The sequence below is a fragment of the Ricinus communis genome, chromosome 7 (genome assembly GCF_019578655.1).
Source record: "Ricinus communis isolate WT05 ecotype wild-type chromosome 7, ASM1957865v1, whole genome shotgun sequence".
In the NCBI taxonomy this organism is placed as follows: domain Eukaryota; kingdom Viridiplantae; phylum Streptophyta; class Magnoliopsida; order Malpighiales; family Euphorbiaceae; genus Ricinus; species Ricinus communis.
The window spans coordinates 7,674,545-7,697,809 of record NC_063262.1 but is presented as its reverse complement, the minus strand read 5'-3'; the positions used below and the strand labels follow the sequence as shown (position 1 = coordinate 7,697,809).

The following is a 23,265-nucleotide window of genomic DNA, read 5'->3' as shown; positions in this document are numbered from 1 at the left end:
AACATGAACCAAGCCACCAGTTTTCATCGCCTTACACCGACAGGGACTTACTCATCATGCATAAATGAACAATGTTTGTTTATCAGTGATATGATGCAGATTAAAATGAGTCACCATCTAGGTCTATTGCTGCTGAGCTGGTGCTAGAAGAGGAAGATAAAGCTTTTGATTTTCCTTTGGAAGATGCGGTTTCCGACAATTGTTTGATCAACTGTAAGAAATCTTCTTTTGTCTGAACCGCCGCTAGCTTTGGAATAATGAAGGACTTCTGTGCCAAGAAAGTGGTGTGTTCTTTCAGAGGTGGCAAAAAGCTATTTTTTGAAGGGAAATTTTGTACCAACTTTAGTGATAATTTTTCTTAATGGTTAAATTTATCCTACCATTTGACTTTGAACCTTCGGGCAAGGATGATTTCTCCATCTGCTGCTTGATTGAAATGGAAATACCATAAACATACCCAGGGGAGAAAAAAATTGAACAAAATAGAAGTAACGAGGGAAAACGTTTTTCTATTTTGTTTGGTTTATAGTGGGCTTTGAAAAGGTTAAACATATGTAGAACTTTTGGAATTATGGTCTGAGGAACATTGCCATAAAAATTCCACCATTGTTTAAACCAATAGGGGATTTTTGAAGTTTGGATTGAGCTTGTATCGAAGTAGAAAAGCCAGGAATGGCTTTGTCCTTCGTTTTGAAGAAGAAAGGTATTAAACCAAGCTTGTTGGTAATCCCAATAGTTGAAAGAAGTGTTTAGGCTTGATGGGTAGGTTCTTTGGAGGGAAGTTGGAAAAGATCTTGATGAGTGTAAATCCATTCCCCAATCTGTAGGGTGGATGATTCTTTGTATGGTGCATGTGGAATATGCGGGGTCTTTATGGTCTTTGTGTTTTTTGAAGTGTTTGAACTTTGCAGAACCAGTTACCTCAAGGATAGACTGGTAGTAGGATTGAGGTTTTGAAATATTCCAGGGCTTGAAATACCATCCTGGAGGGAAAATCTTTGAAATCAGTTTTGAGGGGCTTTCTGTACAGAATCCTTCCTCAATAGTCAAAATGCATTGAAAATTTTGCTTTTCAATATACTTGTTAGATTTGAAAAGTTTTGTTTGTAACAAAACTATTTCTTGAGAGTTGGGCTTTGAAATACTTTGAGAGTTCTGAGATAGGTTTTGAGGAAAAAATTTTATCTCAGTTTTTGAAAAAGGGATAAAAAGTATATATATATAGTAAAATCTTTCTATATTCATGTATTTACGACTGAATAAAATTTATAACTATAAAAAAATTATAATTTAATAGAGATTTAAATACAAATATATATATTGCAGTCTTCCTATAACTCATGCCACGTCAACTGTTTTAAACGGCTACCTATGTCAAAGTTGGTCTCGGTGAATAAAAGGGCTAGTATAATAAAAAGAAAAAGAAAACATATTTTACAAGTTAAATGTCCCCAAAATTAGTTAAGGGGCATATTTATACCCAGAGACTAACTTTAGGGATGAGAATGTACCTTTCGCCCTTTTCAGAATTAATATTAGTTGAGTTGGGTTCGGTTTTTGAGTTTGAACCGAATACTGCCGATCGAATCCCATCCCTGCCTGGATACAAGAATCTACTAATATTATGATGACTCACTGCCAAGTCAGTCGTTTGTCCTTGGCTCATTCAGAGCTAACCTTCAGAAAAGAAATACATAAATTGCAGAAAAGCTGACATCAACTCCTCCAAGTTCCTTACAATTCTTCCCATCCAAAGCCGCTCTCCTTCCAAACACTCACTGATATCCAGAAATAATGGCTTCACAGGCTGGAATCTTGAAAAGGATTATCGGAAATACCAAGTCCAACTCTTTTCTTTACAATGCAATCATTCCCTTCTCCACGGCTCCTCCTTCTGCTGCTACAGCGACTGCTATCGATCCTCCTCCACCACAGCTCCCTCCGTTCAATTATGAGCCCAAACCGTACAAAGGTCCATTAGCTGATGAGATTCTCAGCAAACGAAAGAAGTTTCTTGGTCCTTCTCTCTTTTACTACTACCAAAAACCTGTCAGTTTTTCTATTTACCCTTTATATATATAAGTTTCTTTGTGTTGTGTTTCTGCAAATACCCTTTATATATCAAAATCTTCTTTTTTCTTTCTTTCTTCTTTTTATGGAAAAAACAGGACAAAAAAGAAAAAGAAACTCTAGTCCTTAGTAGCTGATGATTGTTATGATCTTGTGTTTGTATAGTTGAATATCGTTGAAGGAAAGATGCAATATTTGTTTGATGAAAGTGGGAGGAGGTATCTGGATGCATTTGCTGGAATAGTGACAGTTTCATGTGGGCATTGCCATCCTGATGTTTTGAATGCTATTTCAGAACAGAGCAAGCTTCTTCAGCATGCTACTACAATTTATTTGCATCATGCTATTGCTGATTTTGCTGAGGCTTTAGCTGCCAAGATGCCTGGAAATCTTAAGGTTCTGAAGTTTATCAATTATCATCACTTTGCTTATTGTTGGTTTATAGGTTTAATGAATTGTATTTGGTCGGATTTATGATAGCTGCATAACAAATTTGAATTGGGTTTCAGCTTATTTGTTGATTTAGTGAATGTAACCGTGCTATAAATATAAATAATGCGTTGCTTGTTAAACTAATTAAATGATCATGAGTATTTGAAATTTGGGTGGCTATTGTAATAACACCTACAGTCCTTATATTGCAGGTTGTATATTTTGTAAATTCTGGGTCGGAAGCAAATGAATTAGCAATGCTGATGGCCAGACTCTATAGTGGTAACCTTGAAATGATTTCTTTGAGAAATGCATATCATGGTGGAAGTTCTAGTACAATTGGATTAACTGCTTTACACACTTGGAAGTACCCTATACCGCAGGTTTGTTTAAATTCTATAAAATAAAAACTGATATATTTATAATGAAAGTAATACAACAGTTTAATCAATGCACGGGTAGACTGCTAGTAATTACTAATATAGAATCTAGAAGTTCTAAAACAATTTTTAGTTAAAACATTAGCCATTAGAGTCATAGACATGATTTGTATTAAAAGTAGGACTAGGAGCATAAATGGATGTAGTTGTGAATATCAACATTTGACCCTTTCTGGAGCTTGTAATGCAGAAAGACTCAAACTCCGGGGACCTTTTCTATAGCTCATCGAGATTTTTTAGCTGTCAAATTGCACTATAATGGTTTGGTCAAGTAGAATTGATAGCTTTTTAAAAATTTATATTTTTACAGAATGTTCATATACTGTTAGTAGAAAAAAACAAAAGTTGGCATGTTGATGATGATCATCAACAAGCAATGCATTCATGAGATTTTGACAAACTGATTGCACGACTCTTCTCTTAGAAACAACTTGCTGTTACTGAGATTTTGGGTTCAGTTATAAGAATTGCCTATACATGCTGTGTGCAAAAGGAATGGTATAGTTTCAAATTCCTGAGTATTTTCTTTGTGTCTGCTTTTGAAAAAAAATGATGGCTAGCCAAACTGAGGAATGTACAACTTTTCATCTCCTGCAAACTGTAAGGTTTAAATTGCTTTTAACAAAATACATCTTATTTATACAGACCCTTAAGACTTCTGTTCTAACCCAAAAATAAGGAAGTATCCTAGCCTTATTATTTGGGATTGGATTTGCTAAGACACACCCGAATAATGTTGTTTCTTCAAACAACATTACTAACATAAAATTCTTGCTGTTTTTCATAAGTCAGTCTATTGGCAAGACATGCCAACTATTCTAACTATCATATGCTGCAGGGAGAAATTCATCATGTTATTAACCCAGATCCATATCGAGGGATCTTTGGTTCTGATCCCTCTGGATATGCCAAAGATGTGCAAGATCACATTGAATATGGTACTTCAGGAAGAGTTGCTGGATTTATAGCTGAAACAATTCAGGTTGGCATCTTGCGTTACTATTTCCTTTTCAATTTGTGAATTTACAATGAATGAGAGATATGCGAAACGTTTTTTTTCCTTGCTTTTTAATGGGTCTAGGGAGTTGGAGGAGCAGTTGAATTGGCCCCTGGATACTTGAAAATGGTTTATGACATTGTACGCAAGGCTGGTGGTGTCTGCATTGCTGATGAAGTTCAAACTGGATTTGGTCGCACAGGAAGCCATTATTGGGGTTTTGAGACACAAGGTGTCATTCCTGACATTGTTACTATGGCCAAGGTCTTTATTGTCCCTTTTAGTTTGTTTCTCACTCTTGCAAATTTGATGCATTGCATAGTTAAATTTCAAAATTGCAGTTTCTCATCACTATAGTACTTTGAAGTTTAAATATATCATATTTGAATGTCTTATGGATTTTATCATATAACATTTTACAAGTAACATATCTCAGGGTATTGGCAATGGTTTACCATTAGGAGCAGTGGTGACAACACCAGAAATAGCAAATGTGATGGCTCAGAAAATTCAATTTAATACTTTTGGTGGGAATCCTGTCTGTTCTGCTGGTGGACATGCGGTGCTGAGAGTTATTGACAAAGAGAAGCGTCAAGAACATTGTGCCAATGTTGGTTCCCACTTGATTAGCCGCTTGAGAGACCTTCAGCAGAAACATGACAGTAATTTCTGTTAAACCTGGCATATCAAATGAAATAATTTGTTTCTCATTTTCTTTTTCTGATGGTATCTGCTTGGAAATTGAATATCTATTGGTTAAGCCATCTATAGGTTGCATCTTTTAAATTGTTTGCAACTTAAACCCCGTGAGCTAAATATTAGGTTTTGGAACATACATATACCTCTGGTTTTTGCATTTAATAGTTGTTTGAAACGAATATACTTGAGCAAAGTTATTCTGATTAGCTCAGCCAATTTTTTAGGACTCTTTGTATTTTTGTGTCTATAAGTGTGTGAAGGGCAGTTTGTCTGTATGTATGTGGTACCATCTATCGTAAGGAGCTATTAGACAATTAAGTTGTTTGAAAATGCATGCCCATGTGGGCCTGCATGTACGCTTGTGAGCTTGTACAGAAGAACTATGAGTTGAGCTTGTATTTTCCAGAAGACGAATGCCTCTTGTAGAATTAGTCAATTTTGCCCCTCTAAATCCTGTGTGGATTGGAAATATCAAGAAGACAAAGGAAATCAGTTCTTATTGACCTTTTCCTGGAACATTTGATGTTGAGATGTTCCATGATTTTAAATGGATTTGTAAATTCTAAATTATTACCAGTGTTCTGATGCAACAAAGTATGCTCTAAACCAGTGTTATAAACGATTTTCGTACTTCTATAATTTTGTTTCAGTCATTGGAGATGTAAGAGGGAGGGGTTTAATGGTGGGGGTAGAACTTGTGACTGACAGGAAGGAGAAGACACCTGCTAAGGCAGAAACTGCTGTTCTGTTTGAGAAACTTAGAGGTATAATACGTACCTTGACAATTCAAAATTAGAAAATATCAACTTTTAAAACTTAATTTCTCCTAATTTTCTACAAATATTTCTCGTCTTCAAATTACAGAGCTAGGTATTCTAGTTGGGAAAGGTGGACTGCATGGGAATGTTTTTCGAGTAAAGCCACCGATGTGTTTCTCCAAAGACGATGCAGGTACGCATTATCTTATGCAACATTTCGAAAATTAAAACTTAATTTGGAAGAGCAGAAACGCAATTTGCTTTCAGAAGATATTCTAAAAACGTTTGAAAGAACTGGCATACTCATGCAAACGTATGCTGAAACTTGCTAAGGCGCCACTCATTTGTTTATGACATCTTCTATAGCATATTAACTAATGGGCTACTTGCAGATTTTCTTGTGGATGCGTTGGACTATTCCATGTCAAAGCTGTGAGGATCAAAATCTGAGATTAAGATGATTGTGTAATACTCAAAACCTTTTGGCACTGAGTGCCTCATCTCAAATGTCACTTTCAATAATATGAAGAAAATTCCTAAAGTTATGAGCTCATTTTTCTTTTCTTTTTTTTATCTTTTGAAAACATGTGTGTTTCATAGTCTTTCCAAAGGGTAGGTAGCAAGTCATCAGTTGCTATCATCACCCTGGGATTCCTAATCTTTCCAAGCTATGAATCTGTGAATGTATATGTCAATAATGTGGGCCAATACATAAGCTAGAAATTTATTCTACAAGCATAGGTAAGAAAGGATATATTTGTGCTCATACAAGATTCATATCCTTTTTGTCAACTGTAAGCAAGAAGACTTGCAAGAATATCTTTTACCTGTCAAGTTCCTTTTATCTAGCAAATCATAAGATAACTTTTATATTGTGGAATAAATGCTTATCAGAAATTGAAATTACTCCAGGAAAATGGGAGGATGGTTTATGCCTCTAATTAGCATGGTCCAGTTTGATTTGGGTACATTACATTTTAAAATAATGATAAATGTGCACAAAATATGAAATTAAAAGGTTGTAAATGATTGTTTTATTATATTGTAATAATTAATTTAATAATTTGATAGTAAAATTTAATATTTTAGTAATAAAATAATAATTTGGTAGTAATTTTAATAATAATTTAAAATAATAAATAATCTGTTATTTCTTGGAGTCCATAATTACTGTAGATTTATCATAAGAGATTCTAATTTATGAACCTGAAATTGTCATCTTTCTTTTAAGGTGTGATTGACTGCAGTATTATTTCGTTTCTAGTGATCCCATTTTAAATTGGTTAGCCCATCAAACATATCTTTCATTGATGCATTACCTGTTGCTGTTGCCATCACTAGCATCAAAACCATCCCTATTGGGATACTGACTCAATTATCTTTAATACTGATTAGGAACAAATTAGAAGCATGTTCAAAAAGCATTATTTTTTCTTTCTTTTTTGGGTTATTACCTTCATAATAAATTCAAAACATGAAAAGATTTGTTTATTATTAGAGATGGAGAAAGAAAAATACAACTCAAATCATGTATTCATCTACTTTGCCAAAACACTAACTTGTTTCAGCTATCAACCTGTCTGCATTGGTTCAGAACTGGCATACCTGAATTAATCAAATATGTCTTTGGCAATTGGGTATGACACAATCATAGCCTTTAGTATATTACTGAAAAGAATGGCAGTTGCTGGTCTTGCAGAAACACAAGCACAGCTTTGAAGCAGAAGGTATGGTTGAAGAACAATGCACATTGCTGAGGTGGTACGAGGAAAAACCCATTTAATCATATTGCAGTTGATCAATGGCTCTAATCATATCTGTTTAAGCATCTACGGATTTCAAAGCACAAAAAGAAAACTATATACATATCAAACAATTTTCACTACTATGTTATTTACATGAGATGCTCAATTTCCAGATACACAAAAAGACCAATTCTGCAAAAATTTACATGATAAGCATTCCAGTAGCAGACTTGACAAAGATGACCCATGTGACTTAAAATTATAAGTTCATACAAACTTCATAAGGACAACTTTGCCCTACAAGTACAGTAGTCAATTAAAATTGGATATGGACCACATTGCTTCCTAACTTGATCAGTTTTTCCAAAGAAATTATGGAACATGATTACCTCCTAAACCAAGAAATACTAGTATCATATTCATAAACAACAATATGATTTCATATCAAGTTGGAAACAACCAAAAAGAATCTCAAGTTTAAATCAAGGGATTTAAGAATTTAACGCAAACCTATTCTCCTGTCCTCAGCAAAATGAGGTATTAGTTACTGTCAGAGGGGGTTGGTTAGAATGCAAAGATGAACATATATATTTTTACTCGGTGCCTCATCAGAGCTTAGGGTAATCATAACCATTTCTACTTCAGGAAGTCTTTAATCACCATAGAAACTAGAAACAAGTATCAAGTAGGGGATGAGACAGATTACGGTGAAAATAATAATAAATTTAAAAAATACAAAAACTAGAAACAGTGACAATTATGCCAGTGCATAAAACCAAGGTATTAGAGGAGATTGATACAAGTTCAAGCGTTGTGGTGTTTAACATTCATGGGAGACCGATAGTTAGCGGTCAATTCATATCATACGCTAGAGTGAAAGAGAAGGGCACAGAAAATTAATGTCAGCTGATATCGAGAGCGGGAGGAAAATGCATTCCAGCAAGGAGGATACAAGATCCTTCTGTTAAGAAAATATCCACAAGTAAAACTAATGCTAAAGCAAATAAGCCTTTCAATTCATTCAAAATTGAAGAAATATGATTAAGTTCACGTTTTATTCAAAAAAGATGGACAGCCTCAGTTGAATTTGAACTGAACAAAATTTCAATTGTTTTATCAACAAACTCAATGTTTAAACTGAATAGATTTCAATTTTATAATCAAATTCCCAAATGACGGGATTTATACAAAATGTTTCATATAGTCCCCTATAAAAAAAAATTTCATTCAACAAGTTAAAAGAATCCATATTTCATTGAGGGGAAAATGCTTACTGAGAATAGAGAATGTAGCAAGAAACCAAATCTTTTAAGCATGTCCTTTATGTGCAATGTGAAAGACAACCCAAGAGACAGATTAGCTGAGATGCAATGTGGTCAAAATTGACATCATTACATTTCATGCTGTCTAATGGATCATCAGAAATGGATTCAGATCCTTTCATATTCATGTTGAAATGCTCTATCATGTTTTATATTCTCCATCCTTAAATTCCAATATAATGGTTTACATTTTACCTAAAAATTAAATTTAAATTTTCAATGCAGTGTGTCGTTTGATAAATCTAGATCATTGATGTTGCTAACTTAATGATTAAGATTGTGCCAGCATGACCTGTCAAGCTATCTAAAACATGAGGAACTCGAATCCATTAAAATTACCATTTTTGAAGATTCAATCACTTTGTTCCAATTCAAATCTGATTCAGACTAAAAACTGTTTGAAGAGGATGCCCAATATTACCTGCTGTACAAAGCGGACCAGACCTTCCAACTTCTCCATTGCTGTATCCATTTGTGGCAAATGACTGGCTTCACCCAATCGACCAGCCGCTACAGCCTCAGCTAAAGTTTGCTGGAGTTTCTCCATACCTTGTGAAAGAGCATCTTCCGCTTGCTGACATGATTGTTTAAGGTTGCAGACATCCAAAAGTTGTTGGTCTGTCAAGGGCTCAAGCTGAGGCTTGAGAATCTGTAATTTAAACTTTACTTACATCTCAGAATAATATTTAATGAGATTTTTAAAAGAACGGCGATAGAAAGTTCTACGAAAAAATGCAAGGTAAAGTGGGTAATTTGACAAATGCAGTCACCCTTCTAACAAACTAAGAAGCAGAACACATGAATCCAATAGGAGAACACTCATCTAAAACCATACACAGCCACACAAAAATGCTGGTTATTTATAGGAGTCCAGATTGCATGGATATCTCTGAAGCTGTATGTCTTACATCCAGGCATGAATTTCACAAGAGTCTCCCTACGTGGAAGTTTAGGCCACTATCAGCCTTTGGGATGTGTAATGGCTGACCTACTTGCTTTTGGCAAAAAGAAAAGTGCATCATTCAAAATTCTGACATAACTTGATAGATAGAACATACATGACAAAGCAGCCAATGCCCATAGAATACATAAACTTACTATTCAACTATGAGAGATATCTAGATTCTCCTGAAGAGAATCAATGATCCCTTATGAGAACAAATAAAAAAATCCATAGCAAAGGAAATATGTCAATGACTAAAAAAAAACTGACATAAAAGAGCACTAACTAGATCCCTCTAATATGCAGACTAAAGCAATCACTAAAATTGCATGGGATAGAAAATTTGAAAATATAACCAAAGCATTTTCATGAAATGACAAGCTGCAAATGGGTGAGATCAAGTGGTCCAAATTAAAGCAGAAAGGTGTTAGAACGGGATGGATATGTCCTAGGCTCGATTCTTTTATGTGACTGTACAGGTGTGCGTATACAATCTTAACAGAACTTGCAATGAGAGAAGCCTTGTGAGCTAGGATACACTTTTTATTCTGGTTCAATACACTAACAGTAAATCAGACAAACAATCTTAAAGCTTATTCCAATATATGAACATCCTCAACAACTTAAAACAACTAATATGTTCATTAACGCGTCACCTTAAGAAGCTCTGAAGGGCGAAATCCTCCTATCCACAAGAAAAACCTCTCTGCTGATGATTTCCACATCCCAGACATCAGATAGAAAACATCAGCTTTTGCAGCAGTTGCTTTCATGCGAAAAAGTTCAGAATAGTGATTAATTCCACTTTCTACAAGTATGCGCAGTTCAATATCACTTATATGGGCATTCAAAGCAGTCCTCAGATCGCCAATTTGTCTATTTTGTTCTTCCAGCCAGTGTCCATATTCCATCTCAAAAGTGGCAATCCCTGCAGAACCTTTAGTGTGGGCTTATAGTTGAATTGAAGAAAATAAAAAAGTAAATAAGAAAAAGGAAAAACAAAGAGCAGATAATATATGAGAATTAGAAAGAGAACATTGGCACATCAACATTTAAGAATTTGAGTCTAAAATCAAGTAGACACAAATATATACATTAATCACGGGCTTCAGTTTAGAGTTGTAGAACCACAATTTGCTTTCATTCTCATTCAATTCAAGTTCAATACTGTTCTCTTTCAAATAATTACATAAAAAAAGTTCATACTTATATGAGCATTTAACTTTAGAACAGCAACATATTACCTCAAGTTTCCTTATACTTTAGCAACAACTAGCAAAGCCATGTTCAGAGCAAGGGAGGCAACTGCACTCCATACTCTTTTGGAAATTTTGTAAATCAACACTATATTTGATGGGAAAATTATAATTACTTAAAAATCAATTGCCCCCTTCTGCTTTGCTCTTTTCTTTAAAGAGACAAAATTGCTTCCCTTAATTACCAATTCTGTCTTCGCCCTTGAATCAAGATATAAAAAAATCTAGAAGCACCAAAAATTACTTAGAATGCAGATAGATTAGAAATGTAATCACAACAGTGTTGCATAAACTTGTATTTAGAGCTTATTGCATTGAATATTTAACAATGTAATTAGATTGCACAATGCTTGTCAAGACAAAGTCCCAACTTTCTAGCAAGTCACAGCATTCATCCCAATGTCAATTGCTATACCAAACAGAAAATGAGAAGCATACAACTTCAAATGGAAAAATTAACATAGTAAGTGAGATCAAAACAAGGTAATGATAGTACCAGCATGTTGGAAAACAAACCTGAGTTATTTGGTCCAGCAAACCCCAGATGACTAGTTTCTACTCCACCGTCTATGTTTAGACCCTGCAATAAAACATACATATCCTTAAATTGATTGAAAAGGGAGAAAGGAGGTGGTTTATTGATTAAAAAAATGTAATTGATTTGCTCAATAGTAATCCATGCCTGTTGCCTAGCCCTTTCAAGTTCCTGCTCTATTTGAATAAGCTTCAGACGACTTGATTCTAACTGCTGAACGTACGCCTGTGAAAATTGTAAAACAGATCAAATTAGTATACCAAATCACTTATTGAATGGAGGTTTTCAGTTTCAGTACACAATCCTTCATACCTTTTTCTGCAAACGACTTTTACGAGCAGCCTTACGATTTTGTGCAAGACGTCTTTGTACCTGTAAACATTGAAATGTAATTTGAAAATCAGCTACTCATGTAAATTTACGAAGGGGAAGAGAGATAGAGATAGAGATCATGAAACTTGCCTTATCGATGGGTTTAGTTGCTTCTTGGTCGTATTTGCTAGACGGTCCAAGAGTATTCTGTGAAGTATCTTCTGACTAGACAAATAATGTTACATTCTTTAGCATATAAATACAAAAATGGCCCAAAAAATAAGGAATAAGCATGAATTTTAATAATATGTACCTGATTGTCTAGTTTTGTGTCCACTGCTATAATTATCGATTGAGATGAATTTGGATCGCCAGCTACAAACACTGATGTGGATGCATTTGGAATTCCATTACTCTTAAAGGGTTCTCCCCACATGCCAATCTGGTGGATAGGCTCGTATATACCCATCCTTCCTGAGGAGACAAACTGCGTAGATGGGGAATTCATGCTTCTTGTACAGATGATAGAGGATGATAGTTCAATATGCTTTGAAGATAACTGTTGATATGTGGTAAAAATTGAAGATCAAATCAGCAAACGGCTCATACAAGCACACCAGGATAAGAACGTTGATATCATCATGCATGAACTGAGTTTTAAAAAATATATATAATGCAATGAGACGCAGACTGACTAACTTTTTGGTACTGAAACTGCTGCAGTGTAGAATGATGAATCCCTCAAACGCTCAAGAGCTAAATGTTGAGAGTGTAACAATTTACATGACTCCCCGACTACACATATTATGGTACCAAAGTACGAATGAAATGCCTTTCTGCATAGCATCATTCATGAGTGTTTTCCTGGCCATTAATTGAATCTATGCTGTCAAAGATAAGCGAAGTTTATAGTAAATGAAGGATGAACTGTTTCCTGTGCAAGTGGCTAGGTGCCACCATTGCACCGATGGACATGCTCTGCCAGTTTACAGCGACATGAAAGAAAAAATTACTTACTGAGCATTAAAAACCTTATATTTTCCTTTTCTCTTATGTCCAGGTTCCACCCTAATCCACTATGTCATTTCCAATATTGGATCTCACTATTTACTTGTCTCCTTTGACGTGCTTATGGTGTGGACCAATTTGGTAATGGTTTCACATCATAGAAAGGAATCTCCAAACTTATTGTATTTTTAACCATGACCACATTATTTAAGCGAGAACTCTCCGAAATAAAAAAATAACTAAAGGAAGAAAAGAAAGAAATAGCAAGAGGTTATTTTGCTCGAAAATTAGAGAGAAGAGCATAGTGAAACGAGAAAGAAAAAAAAAAAAAAAAAGAAAGGTTACCTAGATGGTTGTAGAGCTCATACTATGACAATCTCTAATCCACAGTTTAAGGAATAAGATTGGTCCTATAAGTGGGTGAGCATCAAGAACCAACTCCTGAGTAGTCAAAACACTTACCCATCAACACATTAGTAGTCATGAATCAGGATGTTGTAGAACAATAAAATCAGTAGGGAAGTACAGGATGATTACGAACAGGAGAAAATAGAAGCCAGCAGAATGAGAATTAAAGTAAGCCAAACGAGGAAATATGTATATGAAGTTACCACAAAGAGAGGGTCAACAAGAACAGAGTAAAACAAGCAATCTAAAGGTGTAAACTCTCCATTAAAAACATCTAATCAGATATTTTCCGTTGTCAACTTATATAACATCCAACAAAGCAAATGCTGTAGCTAACTATTCAACTACAAATGCCAAAACAAACAAAAAGAAATTGCTTCTCATAAGTTCACCATGATGTGCCACTTTGCACTAAAGCAGAACACCACCACCATAATTGAAATAAGTGGAAGAAAAATAAAACTTCTTCACTCAACCAATAGCAGAATTCATAATTTCAGAGTTTCACTTCGAAATTCTGATGATATACTTCTCGATAAACTAGAAACTCGGTATTGGCAGTCGAAGAGAAAAAAGGAAAGCTAAAACGTTAGTAGCAAGAAAGACCAATTCTTCAATTAAGCAACGATTTGTCAGCTTCATAATCCAAACCATAGTTCCATCCCACAAAAATAAATCGAAGACCCAACATCTTGAAAGCAAAATAATAATCAAAACCATAGTAACTCAATACAAACAACCCTTCTAGCTATTGGATATTTGCATAAACAATAAAGCAAGAATTCACATACTCATGAAGACCATAAACAAACACGCAGAACACGTAAAGAATAGAGTCTGTAAATATTTAAATAAAGAAAATCACTTTGTTTCAATTTAATTAAGTTCAGCTTCCTTCAATATACGTTTAACTACTTAACACTAGTTAACTGAACAGCTTTCTCAGCTTAAAAGTACCCACAAAAACAGAACTTCAGTCCCCTATTCTTTTCTTTTGACTTCACGCAACTTTCTTAGCAACCAAACAAGCTTTCTTGATAACAAAACACAACCACCAAGACCAAAAGTGGATTTGAGGAAAATCACTCGTAGTGTTATTTGTTGTACCTTCTCTGATGGTGATTGCCTCGTCTTTCTCATCGAATTCAGATTTTTATGCCTTTCATCTACAGACAAGCCTCAAAGCCAAGGACCCATTAACGGGAAAATCAATTCATGCCCAAATTATCAAACTAGGCCTCAACTTTAGTGTCTACTTAATGAACAACCTGATTAACTTGTATGCCAAATCTGGGTATATTGTCGATGCCCGTAGTGTATTTGACGAAATGCCGGTGAAGACCACGTTCTCATGGAATACGATTCTCACTGGTTATGCAAAACTAGGAACATTAGCTAAAGCCCATTCTGTGTTTGATGAAATACCTGATCGTGATTCTGTTTCATGGACTACAATGATTGTGGGTTATAACCAAATGGGTCGTTTTGAAAGTGCAATAAAAATGTTTGTAGCTATGATGAAGGACAAAGTTTTACCTACCCAGTTTACGGTTACTAATGTATTTGCTTCTTGTGCTGCTCTTGGGGCTCTAGACATTGGTAAAAAGATTCATTCTTTTGTTATTAAATTAGGGCTTAGTGGGTGTGTTCCTGTTGCGAATTCACTTCTTAATATGTATGCAAAGGCCGGAGATTCTGTTATGGCTAAAATTGTTTTTGATAGGATGAGACTAAGGAGCATTTCAAGTTGGAATATTATGATTTCCTTGCATATGCATGGTGGTCGAGCTGACCTTGCTCTTGCTCAATTTGAGCAAATGAGTGAACGCGATGTAGTTACTTGGAATTCAATGATTACAGGATACAGTCAGCATGGTTTTGATAAGGAAGCACTAGAACTCTTCTCTAGAATGTTGGAAGATTCTTTAGAACCTGATAGGTTTACCTTGGCGAGTATTTTATCAGCTTGTGCCAATATTGAGAACTTGAATCTTGGGAAACAAATTCATTCTTATATCATCAGGACAGAGTTTGATATATCTGGTGTGGTGCAAAATGCTTTGATCTCAATGTATGCAAAGACTGGAGGGGTTGAAATTGCACAAAGCATTGTAGAGCAAAGTGGAATTTCAGATCTTAATGTTATAGCATTTACAGCTCTATTAGATGGTTATGTTAAGCTTGGAAATATAACCCCAGCCAGACATATTTTTGACTCATTGAAAGACAGTGATGTGGTTGCATGGACAGCCATGATTGTAGGTTATGTACAGAATGGCTTGAATGATGATGCCATGGAGCTTTTTAGAATAATGGCTAAAGAAGGACCCCGACCAAACAGTTTTACACTGGCAGCCATGTTGAGTGTCAGTTCAAACGTGGCTTCTTTGAATCATGGCAAACAAATTCATGCAAGTGCCATAAGATCGGGGGAAAATTTATCAGTTTCGGTGGGCAATGCACTGATTACGATGTACGCAAAAGCTGGAAGCATCACTGATGCACAGCAGGTATTTAATCTCATACAACGGAACAAGGATACTGTCTCTTGGACTTCTATGATTATAGCTTTAGGTCAACATGGTCTTGGACAAGAATCTATAGAGCTATTTGAGAAGATGTTGGCACTTGGTATTAAGCCTGACCATATAACTTATGTTGGTGTGCTCTCTGCTTGTACACATGTAGGATTGGTAGAGCAGGGTAGGGGGTACTTTAATTTGATGACAAGTATACACAAAATTGAGCCAACTTTAAGCCACTATGCGTGCATGATTGACCTGTTTGGGCGTGCTGGCTTGCTGCAAGAAGCATTTAGTTTCATTGAGAATATGCCCATTGAACCAGATGTTATAGCTTGGGGTTCACTGTTATCTTCTTGTAAGGTTTATAAAAATGCTGATCTGGCAAAAGTTGCAGCAGAGAGATTGCTTCTTATTGAGCCTGACAACAGTGGGGCATACTCTGCGCTTGCTAATGTCTATTCAGCTTGTGGAAGATGGGAAGATGCTGCTAAAGTTAGAAAGTTAATGAAGGATAGAGGAGTAAGGAAAGAGCAAGGATTTAGTTGGGTTCAGATCCAGAACAAAGTTCATGTCTTTCAAGCTGACGATGGCCTTCACCCTCAGAAACACAAAATCTACAAAATGATGGACAAGATCTGGAAGGAGATTAAAAAGATGGGTTTTGTTCCAGACACTCAATCTGTGTTGCATGACCTCGAAATAGAGGTGAAGGATCAGATTCTTAGATATCATAGTGAGAAACTTGCCATTGCATTTGGGCTAATAAGTACACCACAAAACACTACATTAAGGATTATGAAGAATCTCAGAGTCTGTAATGATTGCCATACAGCCATCAAATTTATCTCCAAGCTTATGGGAAGAGAAATAATTGTAAGAGATGTTACTCGTTTTCATCATTTCAAGGATGGTTCTTGTTCCTGCCGGGACTATTGGTAGTTCCTCAACTCCTGCCGTTCCATTATGAGCCCAAGCTGTACAAAGGTTGGCGAACGGGATTCTCACAAGACAGAAGAAGTTTCTGTGTCCCTCTCTCTTTTACTACTATCAAATGCTTGTCAGTTTTATACCCTTTATATCAATATGCTTTCTTTCTTTCTTTCTCTGGGGAAAAGGAACAATTATAACGCGTCTCTGATGATTGTTGTCTTGAGTTTTTATAGCTGGAAATGTAGAAGGGGAGATGCCACATATCTGTTTGATATTTGTGGACAGCAATACCCGGATGCATTTGCTGGAATAGCAACCGTGTTATCTGGCCATTGCCATCCTAATGTCTTGAATGCTATCATGAAGAAAAGCAAGCTTCTCCACCATGCTACTATCATTAATTGTACCATGTTATTGCTGAATTTGCCGAGGCATTAGCCACCAAGATGCCAGGAAATCTTAAAGTTTGATGATCCTGGATATTGTTTGATTTGTAAATTATTTGGCCTTTTCTCACTAATTTATGATAGCCTTACAACAAAACTTGGATTAGGTTGAGTTAATTAGTTTTGTAAACGTAATTTGTATCATAATATTATGATGGGGGTTGCTGCTTAAACTAATTAGATGTTATGAACATTTGATGTTTTGGTGGCTATTGTAATAGCAACTGTGGTCCTTATATTCATTCTGTTTTTCAGACGCAGGTAATGCTGATGGCCAGACGATACGGTGGTAATTTTGAGAAATGCATTAATGGTGGAAGTTCTAGCACATTGGACTAACTGCATTAAACACATGGAAATGGTCTATACCACAGGTTGGTTACATACTATAGCTTTACACAATTTATCCACATTTTCCTACATGATAATATAATATGCCTTCTTCTTTTTCTTTTTTCTTTCTTTGTTTCTTATTTTCATTTCTTTTAAAAATGTCAATGACTTGCTACCAAGATTCTTGACTCTGATTCCTTTAAGATTTTGGTGCTTAGGAAATTTTTATTAGGAATTTGATGCATGCAATCATAATCAACCAAAGCATGAAAACAGCCTCCATGCCGAGTAAGGGATACTGTGTACAACGACCCTTTCTGGATCTTGAATTGCAGAAAGCCTCGAACTTTAGGGACCTTTTTAAAGCTCCTAGAGATACTTTAGCAGTCAAATTTCTCTGTAAGTTCTGTTATAATTTGGTTAATTGTGTAGCAAGTGTTTCCTCATTTCTCTTAATATTGTGTTTATGAAATGTTCATACAATGGCCATCGAACAAATTAAAATTTTGAAGCAAAAGTCATTGCATGTTGATGCTTAATCATCCACGAGCAATGAATCATTATCTGCTTCAATCTAATCTTGGAAACAACTCATTGTTGCAGATATTTTGGGTTCTGTTAAAAGAATTCACTAATAATTGCTATATGCCAAAAGGAAATTAGTAGTTGTTTGATTCTTCTTTAGTCTTTTCTTTGTATCTGCTCTTACAAACAATGCTAGCTAGAGGAAGTGAGCAATGTGAAACTGTAACTTTGCAAGGTCCAAGTTTCTTTAACAAATTACATCCTGATAAGTACAGTTTAAGAGTATCAATTTTTCTTCTTAGTGTGGTGTATTTAATTAAAATTTTTAAAGATTTTTTCTAAATGAATTATTTTTAAAAAATGTTTTAATTTTGAGCCCAAACCATACAAAGGTCCATTAGCTGATGAGATTCTCAGCAAACGAAAGAAGTTTCTTGGTCCTTCTCTCTTTTACTACTACCAAAAACCTGTCAGTTTTTCTATTTACCCTTTATATATATAAGTTTCTTTTGTGTTGTGTTTCTGCAAATACCTTTATATATCAGAAGCTACTTTTTCTTTCTTTCTTCTTTTTATGAAAAAACAGGACAAAAAAGAAAAAGAAACTCTAGTCCTTAGTAGCTGATGATTGTTATAATCTTGTGTTTGTATAGTTGAATATCGTTGAAGGAAAGATGCAATATTTGTTTGATGAAAGTGGGAGGAGGTATTTGGATGCATTTTCTGGAATAGGACAGTGTCATGTGGGCATAGCCATCCTGATGTTTTGAATGCTACTTCAGAACAAAGCAAGCTTCTTCAGCATGCTACTACAATTTATTTGCATCATGCTATTGCTGATTCTGCTGACTTTAGCTGCCAAGATGCCTGGAAATCTTAAGGTTCTGAAGTTTATCAATTATCATCACTTTGCTTATTGTTGGTTTATAGGTTTAATGAATTGTATTTGGTCGGATTTATGATAGCTGCATAACAAGTTTGAATTGGGTTTCAGCTCATTTGTTGATTTAGTGAATGTAACCGTGCTATAAATATAAATAATGCGTTGCTTGTTAAACTAATTAAATGATCATGAGTATTTGAAATTTGGGTGGCTATTGTAATAAAACCTACAGTCCTTATATTGCAGGTTGTATATTTTGTAAATTCTGGCTCGGAAGCAAATGAATTAGCAATGCTGATGGCCAGACTGTATAGTGGTAACCTTGAAATGATTTCTTTGAGAAATGCATATCATGGTGGAAGTTCTAGTACAATTGGATTAACTGCTTTACACACTTGGAAGTACCCTATACCGCAGGTTTGTTTATATTCTATAAAATAAAAACTGATATATTTATAATGAAAGTAATAGCAACAGTTTAATCAATGCATGGGTAGACTGCTAGGTATTATTAATATAGAATCTAGAGGTTCTAAAACAATTTTTAGTCAAAACATTAGCCATTAGAGTCATAGACATGATTTGTATTAAAAGTAGGACTAGGAGCATAAATGGATGTAATTGTGAATATCAACATTTGACCATTTCTGGAGCTTGTAATGCAGAAAGACTCAAACTCCAGGGATCCTTTCTATAGCTCATCGAGATTTTTAGCTGTCAAATTGCACTATAATGGTTTGGTCAAGTAGATCGATAGCTTTTTAAAAATTTCTATTTTTACAGAATGTTCATGTAATGTTAGTAGAAAAAAAAATTAACAAACAAAAGTTGGCATGTTGATGATGATCATCAACAAGCAATGCATTCATGAGATTTGACAAACTGATTGCACGACTCTTCTCTTAGAAACAACTTGCTGTTACTGAGATTTTGGGTTCAGTTAAAAGAATTGACTACACATGCTGTGTGCAAAAGGAATGGTATAGTTTCAAATTCCTGAGTATTTTCTTTGTGTCGGCTTTTTATAAAAAAATGATGGCTAGCCAAACTGAGGAATGTACAACTTTTCATCTCCTGAAAACTGTAAGGTTTAAATTGCTTTTAACAAAATACATCTTATTTATACAGACCCTTAAGACTTCTGTTCTAACCCAAAAATAAGGAAGTATCCTAGCCTTATTATTTGGGATTGGATTTGCTAAGACACACCCGAATAATGTTGTTTCTTCAAACAACATTACTAACATAAAATTCTTGCTGTTTTTCATAAGTCAGTCTATTGGCAAGACATGCCAACTATTCTAACTATCATATGCTGCAGGGAGAAATTCATCATGTTATTAACCCAGATCCATATCGAGGGATCTTTGGTTCTGATCCCTCTGGATATGCCAAAGATGTGCAAGATCACATTGAATATGGTACTTCAGGAAGAGTTGCTGGATTTATAGCTGAAACAATTCAGGTTGGCATCTTGCGTTACTATTTCCTTTTCAATTTGTGAATTTACAATGAATGAGAGATATGCGAAACGTTTTTTTTCCTTGCTTTTTAATGGGTCTAGGGAGTTGGAGGAGCAGTTGAATTGGCCCCTGGATACTTGAAAATGGTTTATGACATTGTACGCAAGGCTGGTGGTGTCTGCATTGCTGATGAAGTTCAAACTGGATTTGGTCGCACAGGAAGCCATTATTGGGGTTTTGAGACACAAGGTGTCATTCCTGACATTGTTACTATGGCCAAGGTCTTTATTGTCCCTTTTAGTTTGTTTCTCACTCTTGCAAATTTGATGCATTGCATAGTTAAATTTCAAAATTGCAGTTTCTCATCACTATAGTACTTTGAAGTTTAAATATATCATATTTGAATGTCTTATGGATTTTATCATATAACATTTTACAAGTAACATATCTCAGGGTATTGGCAATGGTTTACCATTAGGAGCAGTGGTGACAACACCAGAAATAGCAAATGTGATGGCTCAGAAAATTCAATTTAATACTTTTGGTGGGAATCCTGTCTGTTCTGCTGGTGGACATGCGGTGCTGAGAGTTATTGACAAAGAGAAGCGTCAAGAACATTGTGCCAATGTTGGTTCCCACTTGATTAGCCGCTTGAGAGACCTTCAGCAGAAACATGACAGTAATTTCTGTTAAACCTGGCATATCAAATGAAATAATTTGTTTCTCATTTTCTTTTTCTGATGGTATCTGCTTGGAAATTGAATATCTATTGGTTAAGCCATCTATAGGTTGCATCTTTTAAATTGTTTGCAACTTAAACCCCGTGAGCTAAATATTAGGTTTTGGAACATACATATACCTCTGGTTTTTGCATTTAATAGTTGTTTGAAACGAATATACTTGAGCAAAGTTATTCTGATTAGCTCAGCCAATTTTTTAGGACTCTTTGTATTTTTGTGTCTATAAGTGTGTGAAGGGCAGTTTGTCTGTATGTATGTGGTACCATCTATCGTAAGGAGCTATTAGACAATTAAGTTGTTTGAAAATGCATGCCCATGTGGGCCTGCATGTACGCTTGTGAGCTTGTACAGAAGAACTATGAGTTGAGCTTGTATTTTCCAGAAGACGAATGCCTCTTGTAGAATTAGTCAATTTTGCCCCTCTAAATCCTGTGTGGATTGAAATATCAAGAAGACAAAGGAAATCAGTTCTTATTGACCTTTTCCTGGAACATTTGATGTTGAGATGTTCCATGATTTTAAATGGATTTGTAAATTCTAAATTATTACCAGTGTTCTGATGCAACAAAGTATGCTCTAAACCAGTGTTATAAACGATTTTCGTACTTCTATAATTTTGTTTCAGTCATTGGAGATGTAAGAGGGAGGGGTTTAATGGTGGGGGTAGAACTTGTGACTGACAGGAAGGAGAAGACACCTGCTAAGGCAGAAACTGCTGTTCTGTTTGAGAAACTTAGAGGTATAATACGTACCTTGACAATTCAAAATTAGAAAATATCAACTTTTAAAACTTAATTTCTCCTAATTTTCTACAAATATTTCTCGTCTTCAAATTACAGAGCTAGGTATTCTAGTTGGGAAAGGTGGACTGCATGGGAATGTTTTTCGAGTAAAGCCACCGATGTGTTTCTCCAAAGACGATGCAGGTACGCATTATCTTATGCAACATTTCGAAAATTAAAACTTAATTTGGAAGAGCAGAAACGCAATTTGCTTTCAGAAGATATTCTAAAAACGTTTGAAAGAACTGGCATACTCATGCAAACGTATGCTGAAACTTGCTAAGGCGCCACTCATTTGTTTATGACATCTTCTATAGCATATTAACTAATGGGCTACTTGCAGATTTTCTTGTGGATGCGTTGGACTATTCCATGTCAAAGCTGTGAGGATCAAAATCTGAGATTAAGATGATTGTGTAATACTCAAAACCTTTTGGCACTGAGTGCCTCATCTCAAATGTCACTTTCAATAATATGAAGAAAATTCCTAAAGTTATGAGCTCATTTTTCTTTTCTTTTTTTTATCTTTTGAAAACATGTGTGTTTCATAGTCTTTCCAAAGGGTAGGTAGCAAGTCATCAGTTGCTATCATCACCCTGGGATTCCTAATCTTTCCAAGCTATGAATCTGTGAATGTATATGTCAATAATGTGGGCCAATACATAAGCTAGAAATTTATTCTACAAGCATAGGTAAGAAAGGATATATTTGTGCTCATACAAGATTCATATCCTTTTTGTCAACTGTAAGCAAGAAGACTTGCAAGAATATCTTTTACCTGTCAAGTTCCTTTTATCTAGCAAATCATAAGATAACTTTTATATTGTGGAATAAATGCTTATCAGAAATTGAAATTACTCCAGGAAAATGGGAGGATGGTTTATGCCTCTAATTAGCATGGTCCAGTTTGATTTGGGTACATTACATTTTAAAATAATGATAAATGTGCACAAAATATGAAATTAAAAGGTTGTAAATGATTGTTTTATTATATTGTAATAATTAATTTAATAATTTGATAGTAAAATTTAATATTTTAGTAATAAAATAATAATTTGGTAGTAATTTTAATAATAATTTAAAATAATAAATAATCTGTTATTTCTTGGAGTCCATAATTACTGTAGATTTATCATAAGAGATTCTAATTTATGAACCTGAAATTGTCATCTTTCTTTTAAGGTGTGATTGACTGCAGTATTATTTCGTTTCTAGTGATCCCATTTTAAATTGGTTAGCCCATCAAACATATCTTTCATTGATGCATTACCTGTTGCTGTTGCCATCACTAGCATCAAAACCATCCCTATTGGGATACTGACTCAATTATCTTTAATACTGATTAGGAACAAATTAGAAGCATGTTCAAAAAGCATTATTTTTTCTTTCTTTTTTGGGTTATTACCTTCATAATAAATTCAAAACATGAAAAGATTTGTTTATTATTAGAGATGGAGAAAGAAAAATACAACTCAAATCATGTATTCATCTACTTTGCCAAAACACTAACTTGTTTCAGCTATCAACCTGTCTGCATTGGTTCAGAACTGGCATACCTGAATTAATCAAATATGTCTTTGGCAATTGGGTATGACACAATCATAGCCTTTAGTATATTACTGAAAAGAATGGCAGTTGCTGGTCTTGCAGAAACACAAGCACAGCTTTGAAGCAGCAGGTATGGTTGAAGAACAATGCACATTGCTGAGGTGG

At 35.0% G+C, this 23,265-nt stretch overlaps 3 protein-coding genes across 6 annotated transcripts; 2 read left to right on the top strand and 1 right to left on the bottom strand.

The window, feature by feature from the left end:
- The first annotated feature begins 1,635 nt into the window (after window positions 1-1,635).
- Window positions 1,636-22,056, top strand: LOC8286278 (alanine--glyoxylate aminotransferase 2 homolog 1, mitochondrial). The gene is given in 12 exon segments (XM_048376461.1): window positions 1,636-1,972; window positions 18,077-18,153; window positions 18,338-18,413; window positions 18,416-18,533; window positions 18,535-18,565; window positions 18,814-18,984; window positions 19,889-20,032; window positions 20,132-20,311; window positions 20,484-20,709; window positions 21,396-21,509; window positions 21,610-21,696; window positions 21,896-22,056. Coding segments are annotated over 12 exon segments (1,446 nt in total). The 5' UTR covers window positions 1,636-1,794; the 3' UTR covers window positions 21,940-22,056.
- On the bottom strand, window positions 7,844-14,080 carry LOC8286277 (transcription factor TGA1). 3 transcript variants are annotated; one of them, XM_048376462.1, is made up of 9 exons: window positions 14,033-14,080; window positions 11,823-12,068; window positions 11,660-11,734; window positions 11,510-11,569; window positions 11,345-11,422; window positions 11,179-11,242; window positions 10,063-10,334; window positions 8,885-9,124; window positions 7,844-8,102 (listed from the first exon to the last, which is right to left on the bottom strand). In XM_048376462.1, the coding sequence occupies exons 1-9, from the start codon at window positions 14,063-14,065 to the stop codon at window positions 8,010-8,012; spliced, it is 1,161 nt and encodes a 386-aa protein (XP_048232419.1). In that variant the 5' UTR covers window positions 14,066-14,080; the 3' UTR covers window positions 7,844-8,009. The 3 variants fall into 3 exon arrangements, with proteins under 3 accessions (XP_048232419.1, XP_025015369.2, XP_048232420.1); XM_025159601.2 differs by having other exon boundaries at window positions 8,885-9,112; XM_048376463.1 differs by lacking the exon at window positions 14,033-14,080 and adding an exon at window positions 12,209-12,436.
- Window positions 14,041-18,525, top strand: LOC8283482 (pentatricopeptide repeat-containing protein At2g22070). Of its 2 annotated transcripts, XM_048376460.1 has the most exons (4): window positions 14,041-16,434; window positions 17,082-17,200; window positions 17,378-17,558; window positions 18,338-18,525. In XM_048376460.1, exon 1 carries the CDS (start codon window positions 14,041-14,043, stop codon window positions 16,387-16,389), a length of 2,349 nt encoding a protein of 782 aa, XP_048232417.1. In that variant the 3' UTR covers window positions 16,390-16,434; window positions 17,082-17,200; window positions 17,378-17,558; window positions 18,338-18,525. The 2 variants fall into 2 exon arrangements, with proteins under 2 accessions (XP_048232417.1, XP_048232416.1); XM_048376459.1 differs by lacking the exons at window positions 17,082-17,200; window positions 17,378-17,558; window positions 18,338-18,525 and adding an exon at window positions 16,614-16,763 and having other exon boundaries at window positions 14,041-16,507.
- Window positions 22,057-23,265: the final 1,209 nt, after the last annotated feature.